A 13,379-nucleotide genomic window follows, 5' to 3' on the forward strand; every position below is an offset into this window, starting at 1 on the left:
CCGTTAAAAGACAGTGTGTGCATGGCCAAACCAAATCACAGTCAGGATTAGTTTGGATTCCTGCCCCTCCGCCCCGTAAGAGTCATTCAGTTTATTAAAGTCATAAAGGTTGAGGGAAGACACTTTTACTTCCATAAGCATTTCAGCTTATGCATTGATCAGAGTCAGTTGTGAGATAGGTTTTCAAAAAGCAGCATTTCTACATGTTTATATCCTAAACAGAGGTATCTCTTGGTGCTAAAACTGAAGTGGACAAAACCCAAACCCACTCAGCCTCAAAACCAAGGAGATTGATCCAAAAGTTTGATAGAACCATGAATGCTTTAGAAAAGGCTTTTTCAACAAAGTTGCTACTTTTCTTAATGACAGCAGTTCAACAGCCCCCTTTGGAGTACATTAATAGTGCGGTTTTTCCTTCAAGTAATCTCCTCTCCTGAACTCACATTAGGCTAGAACTGTAAAGTCCAGAGCCAGTATGGAACAGGCATATAAGAAATAATTTGTGTGTGGTGTAGTGGTTAAGAGCGGTAGTCACGTAATCTGGGTAACCGGGTTCGCGTCTCCACTCCTCCACATGCAGCTGCTGGGTGACCTTGGGCCAGTCACAGTCTCTCAGCCCCACTCACCTCACAGAGTGTTTGTTGTGGGGGAGGAAGGGAAAGGAGAATGTTAGCCGCTTTGAGACTCCTTAAAGGGAGTGAAAGGCCCTATCAAATCCAAACTCTTCTTCTTCTTCTTCTTCTTTGAAGGAAGGAAGGGCATTTCAGAGCGATTTACCTTTGTGCCAACCGTTTACTCAACCTCCACAGCTAAGTGCTTTGTCAATCCCCTTTGCCGAACCCATGGCTCATTTAAATCTCAGGATTTGCTGACTCCTCCTCGGCTCAATTTAACCATTCTCACTTTAATTCAAGCTCTGAGATTAGGAGAGAAAGCACAGCTCCTGTTGTAACATTCGCAATTTTAACCAGTGATTTTTGCAATGCATATGGATACAGCATGTCCCCCCTGATCCCATGCCAGGGATCTAACACTTTACTAGGCTGCAGCAAACCATTTTTCTGTATGCATACTAGTGCAAGAAATACACAAAACAACTTGGAAGTACTTTCAATGTTCCTTTTGATATAGTCTTCACTCTTTGCAGCTACTGAGTCCAGGCCAAGGCTAAGCCGAAGATGGCAAAACAAAGCTACTTCCCTGCACCAACAGCACAATCTCCTCTGTGTTGCACAAATGGAGCCACCCAGTAGTTGCCTCTTGGGTGGAACGAGGCCGGTATTAAAGTTTCCTCTCCAAATTATTGCTTGATTAGTAAAATGATACTGGAAATCCTGTGACAACTCCACAGATTTGTCATACATATTTCCAGCACATTATCCCAACGGAAAACAGGCAACCAAGCAGGAAATATCCCGCCAGTGCCTTTCTTTGCAGTCCAATGATTATTCCTATGATCAGATGTGAGGCAGTGATTTTGCTGGCTTCCAACCCTTTTCCAAGTCCTACACTCCTCTTCCTCCTCCTGGTTTGATGGGCTCATCAGGAGAGGTCCCTGGGGCAGGGGCTGTGCTGCTGGGGGACTGAGACCTCTGCTTCTTCGAAGCTCCACCGGCACCTGCTGGTTTCTTGGCAGGCACACCATTGTCATCCTTTACCTTCTTCAGCTTGGCTTTGCCTTTGACGGGGGTAGAAAAGGTGAGGGATGCTTTGCTGAACTCCAGGGGAAAGACTCCCACATCCCCATCAAAGCGATTCTTGGAGACCTGTAGATAGCGCTTTCCTGGGCCTGTCACCAGCTTCCTGTCCTGCAGGATCAACACGTTGTCAGCTTCCTGGCTGGCCTGCGCAAGAGATGCAGAAGGAAAGTTATTGTTTGAGGGGAGAAGGGGCGGCCATTTTGTACAGCATGGAATGTAGCTCAGCAGTATGAGGAGCAGCAGCCTGCAGCTAAAAAAAAGCAGATTTAGAGTACATGCAATATGAATGCAATTGTACTGAATGTGGTGGGTCTTAGGCCAGTCAGGTGATCTTGCTACACTTTCCCCAGGTTATCTGCACAGTTTCCCCCGCAAACAATTCGCAACAAGTTGAGACATGCAGTATTTTTCTCAGATCCTCCAGCCAGCTAAGGATCAAGAACCACAATGTAGGTATCTTCATTGGATCAAAAATAATGGCACTTCTCTTTAAAAGTGAGAACGATACAATCTAATAAACGAGTAAGCACTTTAATCCCACTGACTGTAACGGGAGAAAATTAAGCACAAGTACATCAAAGGGTGCCAGCTGAAGCCGTCCTACTTCTGTCACTAGGAGTTGCTAGGCAGAAGATGGTTAAATCATCTGACTATGGGTTGTCTAGTTAGACCACCCCAAATATGCAGAAAAAATGGATTCTTATGGGCCAGACATGGGGAACCTGTGGTTCTCAAGATGCTGTTGGCCACCAACTCCTATCAGCCCCATCCAGGATAACCAGGGGTGATGGAAGTGGTAGCCAGTGTGATGTAGTGGTTAAGAGCCAGTGTGGTGTAGTGGTTAAGAGCCAGTGTGGTGTAGTGGTTAAGAGCGGTAGTCTCGTAATCTGGGGAACTGGGTTCGTGTCTCCGCTCGTCCACATGCAGCTGCTGGGTGACCTTGGGCCAGTCACACTTCTCTGAAGTCTCTCAGCCCCACTCACCTCACAGAGTGTTTGTTGTGGGGGAGGAAGGGAAAGGAGAATGTTAGCCGCTTTGAGACTCCTTAAAGAGAGTGAAAGGCGGGATATCAAATCCAAACTCCTCTTCTTCTTCAGCCCAACAACATCTGAAGGTCCACAGGTTACTCATACCCACTATAGCCAGAAGGGATCAAAGGGACAGAGAATTGCATACCAGACTTAGCAATTCCAACAGCCACTATGTTAGGGATACAGAGTGGTGCAATGAACTCTTGATTGTTAAGGATAAAGTACACACACTTTGAGCTAAGCTGGAAATATAAGCTCTCCAAAGACCAAATTTGCCCACTTCCACACAAATTCTCACCTTTGCAGACCCAAAAATCGAGGCCGTCTGCAACTCCCTCTCTTCATCTTCTTTCCGGGGGTGAATGACCACGGTGACGTGGCAGCTGTTTTCTGTGGCAAACTTCCGGAAGGCACCCACTATGTAGTCTTGCACAGCTAGCCTAGAATGGCAACATGGTGGAATAAATATACCTTGTAGCAAAAGTAATTACATTAGACACGTGAATAGTGAGTACAAAGAACACAATTTGAAAAGAAAGGTTACTTGATGTTTACCTGCTAGAGAGGGGAAATGAATATTAGTAGAAGATGAAAAGAAGAACTGCAAATTTTCATAGTGAGAGACACTATTTTCCTCTTAAACATGTTCCTATTTATTTACAGTGGTGCCTCGCAAGACGAAAATAATCCGTTCCGCGAGTCTCTTCGTCTTGCGGTTTTTTCGTCTTGCGAAGCAAGCCCATTAGCGGAGTAGCGCTATTAGCGCTATTGGCAGTTTAAGGGCTAAAAACGGCTTTTTAAGGCTTAAGGGATTAGCGGTTTTGCTGCTAAAATGCTTTTAGCAGCTTAGCGCTTCAGGAAAAGGGGTTTTGGAGCGGAAAAAAACCTCAAATTTTTTCGTCAATTTTCATCTTGCGAAGCAAGCCCATAGGGAAATTCGTCTTGCGAAGCGCCTCTGCAGACGGAAAACCCTTTCGTCTTGCAGGTTTTCTGTCTTGCGAGGCATTCGTCTTGCGGGGCACCACTGTATTATGTTCACCGCTTTTTATAAAAAGTCTCAAGGTGACTTACAAGACACTTAAAACACAGTACAACTTTTAAAATCCAAATACAGTACCGTAAAATGACCACAAAAAATAAAACATAAAAATGACTAGAAGGCCTAACTGTAGTTACTGTCACTACCAAAAGAATGCTTATCTATGGTTAAGAAAGAAATTCACTCTCAGTCAGGACTACTGTTTGCACCGGCATGATTACAATTATTTTCATGTCACTATAAATAAGTGACACACTGAGTCATTTTTTAAAGAAGGTAGAGGAGAAATACAGTGTTGTAAAAAAAAGAGTCTAGGCCAAAGGATGAATGCATGGGGGAGAGCTTACCTGTCCACATTGAGCTGTTCCTGGCCCATCATGAACTGGAGATTGTCGATGATCACATGACTGATATCATACATGTACACAGCATGCAGCATGGTGTCTATCACTGTCCTGCATGGAAGAGACCATCACAATTACACACACATCTTTCATCATCAATCCTGAAAAAGGAGAGATTGAAATAATGGTCACACGTGGAAATATGAACAGGAATGCGGCCTTAGCATCTGAACAACTAAAACATTGCTTCATGCCCACCACTGCATCACATCAAGAACATTGAGCCATGACATGCAGGAGGGAAGCAGCCACCCTGAACCTTACTTGATATTCTGATGCCCGTGGAAAGTCATGAAGTAGAGCGGAAGATCCTCAAACTTGTCTGCCCACTCGTCATACTTTTCCAGCTGCTCTTCCAGCCTCCCCATGGCAAACTGGGTAAGCATGATCTTGGCCAAGCGCACATTGTTGATCTCAAAGCTGCCCCACAAAGTGTTCACTCCCTGTGTGCAGAGGTCCAAGGCATATTCACTGATGAAGGTTGTCTTCCCACTGCCCGTTGGGCCTGTTCCACAGACAGGATAAAATTAATATGAGGACAGGCTGTTGCAACCTACAGGATAGATGGTTTTCACCTTGAGTTTTCATGTGTAGACCAACACGCCCTTTCTTCTGAAAGACCACCCACTTCAGATGTAAACAAAAAAACAACCCAGTTATTTAGTGGGAGTAACAGCAATCAGCATTCATGGCAAGTAGCGACATGAAAATTGGTCCAAGGCAGAAAATAGCAAAATATAGGTTAGACTCCTTACATTCCTGAAGAAAAAAACGGACAGCTCAAGAGCCACCAGATAGAGGTAGCCCAACTCTGCAACAAGTCATTGAGCTGGCAAGCAGGGATTATAACAACAACAAAAAAGCCAAGAACCACACAGTACTAAAGCATACTGCATCATTTTCTAATTGAAGGCTCAAAAAGCCTTTGATTGTAAATGACTTGTGAATGAAAAGTCAGTCAGCTACTGGCAGTATCCTTTGAAGAGACCCTAGAGAAGACATCCAGCTGAGATTTACAAGGGAACTCTCTCTCTCTCTTTCTCTCTCTCTCTCTCTCTCACACACACACACAGAGTGAATGGAGAATGAGAGTTAAAGTGCCACAAACCACATAGCTACTCACCTGTGAATACAGTGAGCTCCCCTTTTCGATGGCCCTTGAGGAGTTTGTTCAGTTCTGGAAAACGAGCCCACTTGACACCTGCCACCTGCTCCACATTGGCCAGCTCCCCAAGCACCTCTTCCCGCAGCTGGCGAAATGAAATGATGGACTTGTGGCCAGCTGGTAGAGCGGAGCGCAGAATCTTGGTGAGGTTCATGCCCCGGGTGAAAGCTTCCAGGGGCTGTAGTTGTTGGTCACTTGGCCGCACCAAAGAACAACGCTTCGGGTTCAGCTTGCGGGCAAAGAGTTTGGCAGCTTCCCAGGAGCGGAGGTCCTCCCCTAACCACAGGGTGATCCGCTTGAACTGTTCTAAGTAGGGGAGAAGGGCTGGCGGGAGGCAGGAAATCCCCCGGGGCAGGGCCAAAGTGGGTAGCCCAGTCACCTGGTGCAGCACCAATGTGTCCAGCTCACGGCCAGTCAGTACAACTTCTGTATCTCGTCGGCTGATCAGAGGCAATCCAAAGAGGTTGTGATAGGCCGCAGGGCGAGGTAGGGTGTTCTCCACATAGTGCACCATTTCCCCTTGGCGCTCAACTCCCAGAAGCTTTAACCCCTTCAAGCTGGTGCCACGGGGGCTGAACCAAGGGAAAACCAAGGTCCGCGCTGTCCGCAAGTAACGTACTCCAAACCGTTTGAGTGTGGCATTTGAGACATTGGAAATGCCAAACATAGCCTTGGCCTCCTGCGTCTCCTGCTCATCCAGCAGTTCCCAGAGAGGCAGGGCTCGTTCCCATATATGCATGGCATCTTTCCCATCTTGGTCTCCTTGCCCACTGGCCTCTTCCAGGCCACCCACAGCCATCCCTTTATGTCGCAACTCTACACTGGCCTGAAAGTCTTGCCAGTTACCTTCAGCCAATGAAGCTGTGCACAAAAAGCGGCCAGTGGTCTTGTCGATGAAGAGGCTGTAGCTATGGCGGACCTGCTGCTGCTCCTCCACAAAAATACTGGGCACGTGAAGACAACTATAGCCATCATGAAAGGGGATGCCCTGCGCCCTCAGATACTGGCGAATCTCTGTGACTGAAACTGGGGGGATCGGCCCTTCTGGGGACGGAAGCGTCTCTTTCTTGTAAGATCTGCAGGATTTGCTCCCTGCAAGGACCAGCCTGCCCCTAAGGGGCCAGCGGCTTGAAAGTCTGCACAAGGAGCGGGTGAGGAACCACATTTTTTCTGTACCAGTGGCAGAAAGATGCCTGCCAAGAGCATCCGCTCAAGGCAGTAACCTTCCAGACTGGCACACTAAAAACTTCTGCTGGGAAACCTTCCCCCAAGAGCAACCTCTCCCATATCGAGTCTGCCTTATTTTACCTTGCTATAATACCTCTCCCTCCTAATCACACGAGCGCGCACACCGCCTTCGTCAGAGAAACAACCCCGTCCTCAACCATCCCCTCCTCCGTCTCGCCGCTTCCCTCCCGGCCACCCCAACCACCTCGCAGGGACTCGCCCTCTCGCCGCTTCCTCGCTCGCGGCGCAAGTCCCGCCGCATAACCCCGCTTTGCCTTGCGAAGGGCAAAGAGACGGCAGCCCCAGATTTCAGCCCCCGGCAACCGGCCGCTTTGAAGGAAGCCCCGATCCGCTGCAACAAGCAGCACCTGCCCCCAAACTCGACCTCCCTGCCCTCTCTCCCGCCCTCCTGTCACCGCGCGATGGGAGAGCTCCGCGCCTGTCTCGGATCGAGCATCATCCTTCCCCCCACGTGCGGCTGCAGAGAGCGCGCGATCGCCGCGCTCCGGAACAACAACACAACACGGAAACGTCACTTCCGTGCGGGGATCCTGGCATCAAACGTCGAGCCAGGCATATAGAGATAGGAAAGAATAGAGGCGTCATTCCCACCTTAGCACTTGGCGAGTGTATAATAGCGCGTGAGGCGCTTCTAAGTGCACAGACTAGCGCTGACTTTGGCTATTTCTACCAGGCAGGCAAAGAAAAGACTGGCGTAAAAAGTGACCGCCAGGGCCTTCGTTGGATTTTCCCTCTAACTAGCTCTAGGGCGCTAGCGGCCTCTCTGCTTCACTTCCTCCGCTGCTTTTCCTTCCGGTGAGGAGGAGAGGGAGGCGGCCAACCTGCTTCCATCCCGCTTTCATCTGCCATGACCGGCCGAGGCACCCCGAGCCGCTTCCTGGCCAGCATCTTGAGGAACGGGGTGGGCCGCTACGTGGGGCAGCTGCAGCGCCTCACCTTGACGGTCAGCAAGGATGCGCCGAGCTCGCGGGGCGCCAGGTAGGCTGCTTCCCCCCGCAAAGAGGTGCCGGGGCTCTGGCTTCACCTGAGCGCCCTTTGCTAGTCTCCTCCATAGAAGGGCTTCGAGCGGGACTTGACTCTTCGGCTCTGGGCAACGCGGACGTTGCAACCCCCTTTGCAGTCGTGGGCCGTTTTCACCCTGCCCTTCAGCCGAGAGGCTCCCAAAAACGTCCCCCCCCCCCTGGGGTGACGCAGGGGCATGCATACCCCTAAACATTTGTGAATCTTTGAACAGTACTTTTGCCCACTTACTGTATTTATTTTCCCCGATTTGAACTATAAAATGGTGATTTTCTTGAGTCAAAATGAGAGTGCTCCTAAACATTTTTTAAAGAAAAAAAGTACTGTGTAGCAATATTGATTTCTTATTGACTAAGTAAAACTTTATATTGCTCATTTATGATAAAGTATGGTTCAGTTTAAAAAGAGACAGTCCCTGCCCCCCCCCCAATTAAAAGGTAAAATACATGGTGCAAAAAAAGAAAGAGGGAAGAGGACTAGCCACTGGAATACTGTACTGTATTGACTTTCATATCTGAGCCAAGTGGGTCACTGAATTCTTACTTTTTAGGGCTTTGAAATTCAGTTTGAAGTTTCCAGATTAGGAGGGGGGGAGGAGAATACATGTGTGTCAGTTAGTCAGTCAAGTTTATTGCTTATTGCCAAAGGCTGCTGCAATGTATACAATGTCATTCAATAAAATATATACAGTGGTACCTCGAGTTAAGTACTTAATTTGTTCCGGAGGTCCGTTCTTAACCTGAAACTGTTCTTAACCTGAAGCACCACTTTAGCTAATGGGGCCACCCGCTGCCGCTGCACCGCCAGAGCATGATTTCCGTTCTCATCCTGAAGCACTATTTCTGGGTTAGCGGAGTCTGTAACCTGAAGTGTATGTAAACCAAGGTACCACTGTACTAGTTTGATACAAAACTTAAAACATTTGTATTGTCAGAACATGACCTAATCTGCACAAAACTACATTAGCTAAAGTGGTGCTAATTTTTAAAGGGTAGTCCATTCGTGAGCTCAATCAGGCATTTTTTTGGGTAACCTAGGGTTGTCCATCTGTTGAACTCTGAACCAGTAGCAGAGGATTCTTTTATCTGTTTGGCTCTCTATGCTCCACATACAAGTTTCTAGCCTAACCATGGCGGATTGCACATCTTTGGGTAGGCCTAAGAGGGCTCTTAAAAATACAGTGGTACCTCGGGTTACATATGCTTCAGGTTACATACGCTTCAGGTTACAGACTCCACTAACCCAGAAATAGTACCTCGGGTTAAGAACTTTGCTTCAGGATGAGAACAGAAATCGCGCTGCAGCGGCAGCAGGAGGCCCCATTAGCTAAAGTGGTACCTCAGGTTAAGAACAGTTTCAGGTTAAGAACAGACCTCCAGAACGAATTAAATTCTTAACCCAAGGTACTACTGTATTCAGGTAGAAATATTACTGACTCATATTAATAAAGTAATGTCCAAGAGCAACAAAGATTTGACTTGGTTGATGGCTTTGAATATTTTTTTTCATTATTTTTGGTTGTGATTCACTGGCTTATTCAGAGTACATTGGTACCTCAGGGTAAAATCAGCAAACATTAAAATCGCATATCCCAACTGTGTGTTGGGATAGGCCTGTTGAAATAATATTTTTAGCAGGCATTTAAAACACTATAACTAGGGTGCCTGCCTAGTACCGTAAGTTTATGCTACTAAAATTTTAAATATTTGGGCTGACTGTTTTAGGTGTGTAGGTGGCTGCCAAAAGGGAATTACCTGTCCTTTCTGTTGTTCTGAATAATTTTGTATAGAAACACAGAATAGTAAATGAAGAAATATTTACCTGGCCTGCAGTTTATGTAGATTGCAATGCTGCGCGCTGGGAATTACTGCAGTTGAAGGCCCCCAATTGCAGGTGGTGGTGGCAGCTTTTCCTGAGCTCTCCTTCAATTGTTTATCAGAACAGTTATTTCAATACCTCAGTGACTCCTTTCTTTTTTGTTCTAGACAATACATTGAAGAAAAGGTGGTGGACTTTGCCAGGCAGAACCCTGGGATTGTGTTCTACGTTACTCCAAAGAAGTGCAGGGTCCCTACGTTGACTGCTGAATACAGTAAGTATAGAAAATGCAGCTTTGCATTAGAGCCATGTTAACGAGAGATTGGCGTTGGCTGTTATTGGCATTTCCTGTGAAACTTGCTCCTAAAAATCAGCCGGGAGGGTGCACCCTGTCTCAACAAGGCTTCTAAGGCAACCCTCAGCAGCAATTGATGTGTGCTATCTGCTGAAAGAATTACAGTGGTGCCCCGCAAGACGAATGCCTCGGAAGACGAAAAACTCGCAAGACGAAAGAGTTTTTCGTTTTCTGAGTTGCTTCACAAGACGGATTTCCCGTCTTGGGCTTGCTTCGCAAGACGAAACGTCTTGCGCCTTTTTTAAAAAAACTGCCAATGCATTCCTATGGGAAACCGTCAATACACATTGGTGCTTCGCAAGACAAAAAAACTCGTAGAACGAAAAAACTTGCAGAACGAATTAATTTCGTCTTGCAAGGCACCACTGTACACACCAAGGAGCTGTAAATCAGGCCTTAGTTTGTAACATTCAGGAGTAAGAGGGTGGATGTGTGGATTTATTGAGGTTCATCAATGAAAAATCCTTGGGAATTGGGTATAAGTGCCCAGAGAATCTTATTTTTCCAAACAGACAAGGAATTGGTCCACATTTTATCCACCTAATTTTCTTTCTAGTGAATGGAACCGTGAAGGTAGAGTATGTAACCAGCAAGACAGTGGATGAGATTGCAACGGTCATCCAGAAGCTGGCAGGCCAGTCTGGCCTGGAGATCATCCGTATCCGAAAGCCTTTCCATACAGATAACCCCAGTATCCAAGGCCAGTGGCACCCTTTCACAAATAAGCCCAGCAAGCTCAATGTGGAAGCTGTGGGTCAGCAGCTTCTCCAGCCCCCAGAAAACTAAATGTACAATGGTGCAAACCGCCCAGGGCTTTTGTGAGTGGGAATTTCTTGTATCCAGGCCAAGATCATAAAGCTACGTTGATATAATTCATCTGGAGGAAGAATATCATCCCTCTCCTGAAGAAAATGGGCTTTGAAAGGATTCCAAACTACTATATGTTGACATGGGACAATCTCCTAACTGATTTGTTGTGTTTTATCAGCTAAGTCACAGGCCAGCCCAGGTCAATGATGAACAAGGCCTAGAACTGGATGGGACTGGCTGCTCTTAAAGAGAGTGGCAGAGACTTTAGAGGCGACTGTTCTCTACACCACCAGCTACTTGTGCTGGTAGCTTGTCTTATCCATGTTTTGTGCTGAGTGTTATCCTCGTCTAATGCTACTCTTGCTGGAATTGGAAATAAATGGATGGAACTACCTGTAAGGTTCTCTGAGGGCTTTCTTGCTAATGAACATGCCTTGAGTTGCAAATGCTTAAGTCAGTAGAGGACTAATTGTGAATACCTGCCTTCACTGGAAGCTGCGAAGCCAGTGATCATTGTTTCCTAAGCCCTGTTCTAGTGTTCAACTCAAGCATGGGAGGGCTAAAAGTTTGTAGAGGGCCAAGCCTGCATGTGGCACCTTAACCCATGGTGTGCCCTGCATGTCAGGCACTCACTCTCCTTCCTCCCCCTGACTTTTGCATGTTTAGTACAAAGGTCTGGAGAGGGCTTCTGATCCCAGTTATAGAAGTTTTTACACAAACAGGGACCCTGGCTTGTTAGGATTTTTGATCTTGGGGAGGCTTCTAGCTATGCTCAGCTGAACATGCCTGGAAGTCCTCTTGAGGTTTTTGAGCTCAGTGAGTGAAGGTCTGAAGGGGTCTTTGAAGGTGGTGCTTGCATTTGTTCAACCTTCCCTCCTGCCTCTACATACTCATGGAAATGCCTGTAGAGGTGGTGCTGAGTTGCTCACCAAGTCTGAGTACCTTGCCCTTGGCTGCTCCAGATGGAAGGAGGCAAGATGATAGAGGTGTTGATTCCCTACTCTGCTAGCTTTCCTTGGTGCAACATAGTGAGGTTTGGCTCCTTATGCCTTCAGAGGTAGCATCTACACAACTTTAAAAGGAGAGTCATGTACTGTTCTGCTGGAAAGAGTCAGTGTTTCCTGTGCATACAGTATAGAAAGGATTAATTTGTGCTGAAATAGTGTTACCTTTGACATTCAGCCTGTGGAAACACTACCAAACTTCATTGGCCAGCACAGAAAGAAGTAATGAGTTATCCACCCTTCTGTTGAATTAGCAAATGTATAAAAATCCCCCTATTCACTGGAATTTCATAAGAGTTTGGCTAGAGGTCTTTTTTGTTGTTGTTCAGATGTAGTGCCAGATATCATCTTATTTGGAGATGCTAGAAATCAAACATCATTTAGCACTGAGCAGCAGTTTGGCTAGGATATTGGAGTTGAAACTCTCATACCTGGTTTCCAAACCATTCCAAAAACACACACACACAGAGAGAGAGAGAGAGAGAGAGAGAGAGAGAGAGGAGAGAGAGAGAGAAGAGAGAGAATTAAGGCAAGTAGAAATCAGCTGGAACTTTTCTCTAAACAAGTCTACACACCATTGTCTACATTCAGTCGCTGCTTTCCATTCCCTTTATACACGTTGCCCCATCTCTCCTCCCTTCTATTAAATATAAATTAAAGAGAACCCTTCCTCCTTGTAAAACCCTGCCATCTCTTAATGGAAAGCACTGGGGAATCTGAATCAATTAATTAGCAATGTTGGCAGCAAAAGAAAAAAGGCATCCAGCAGCTTGGCAGAAGCAAGTTCTCATCTGGTTCCTTTCAGAGATTTTGTCATAGATTATCAACATGCGCCAGATTCTTGGCAGAAGAAACTACATACGTGAAATGGGATTTTTACCTTGGTATAAGGATAAGAATATGAAGCTGCCTTAAACTGAGTTGGGTCCTTGCTCTGTCTAGCCGAGTTCTGCCTATTGTGATTGCCAGGGGCTTTTGAGAATCCCAGACAGAGCTGTTTTCCGACCCTTCTACCCCCGATCCAACTGGAGGTGATCAGGATTGAACTCGAGTTTCCCTACACACAAAGCATTTGATTTGTCATAGAACTATGACCTGGCTTCCATAAAGGCCATGCCACTAAAAAGAAGAGTTTGCCATCACTTCAGCTCAGTATATTAAACTAGCATTGTAATATGGCCCTACATACGGCCAGGGCATATTTTTGAGCATGTGCTGCCTTTGTTTACATTCCCTTTGCAGTATGTTTGCAAAGTATGGGTTTTTTGCAGCAGTTCAAGGTGTCTTGTCATTTTCAGCTTGTGCAGCGATGGGAAGGATATAACGCTTCTTTGATTAGCAAGGGGAGGAAGCAACCAGCACCTAACTTTTGCTTCCCAGGTACATTGTGGACTTTTGTAACATGCCAGCAAGTGATACTTCTATTTTCAGGAACGCCAGTCCAACAGATCTTAAGACTTTGAGTAAAAATTCCTTTTATGGCATTCTGATCAGTTTGAATTTTACATTTCTGTTAAACTGTATATCATTCAGGAGGTTTGAGCTGTGCTCTTAAATGTTTTAAACAAGAACTTGAAATGTCATTTTAGAAGTACTGACGTTTCATTAGCAGGAGTAGAGATTGGAGCAGGAAAGTGCTTTTATAGTTTGGCATGAGCTGCAGTTAATGAGAAAGCTAGGGGGAAAAGCAGACAGAGCAGCATGTAGGCAGACCAGGAATGTTGTTTTGTGTAAAGAACAGAATTATTTTTGCACTTAATGGGTTGGTTCTAGACATTCCCTTCC

General features: G+C 46.2%; 2 protein-coding genes across 2 annotated transcripts; one reads left to right on the top strand and one right to left on the bottom strand.

Annotated features, from left to right (window-relative positions):
- Positions 1–772: 772 nt before the first annotated feature.
- TWNK (twinkle mtDNA helicase) lies at positions 773–7,037 on the bottom strand. Its single transcript, XM_083441537.1, has 5 exons — positions 5,298–7,037; positions 4,439–4,679; positions 4,118–4,225; positions 3,030–3,171; positions 773–1,844 (listed from the first exon to the last, which is right to left on the bottom strand). The coding sequence occupies exons 1-5, from the start codon at positions 6,502–6,504 to the stop codon at positions 1,506–1,508; spliced, it is 2,037 nt and encodes a 678-aa protein (XP_083297663.1). The 5' UTR covers positions 6,505–7,037; the 3' UTR covers positions 773–1,505.
- A 68-nt stretch (positions 7,038–7,105) lies between these two features.
- On the top strand, positions 7,106–10,984 carry MRPL43 (mitochondrial ribosomal protein L43). The gene is made up of 3 exons (XM_083441609.1): positions 7,106–7,565; positions 9,593–9,699; positions 10,337–10,984. The coding sequence occupies exons 1-3, from the start codon at positions 7,435–7,437 to the stop codon at positions 10,564–10,566; spliced, it is 468 nt and encodes a 155-aa protein (XP_083297735.1). The 5' UTR covers positions 7,106–7,434; the 3' UTR covers positions 10,567–10,984.
- Positions 10,985–13,379: the final 2,395 nt, after the last annotated feature.

The sequence above is a fragment of the Podarcis tiliguerta genome (assembly GCF_965153285.1).
Source record: "Podarcis tiliguerta genome assembly, chromosome: 5".
NCBI classification, from domain to species: domain Eukaryota; kingdom Metazoa; phylum Chordata; class Lepidosauria; order Squamata; family Lacertidae; genus Podarcis; species Podarcis tiliguerta.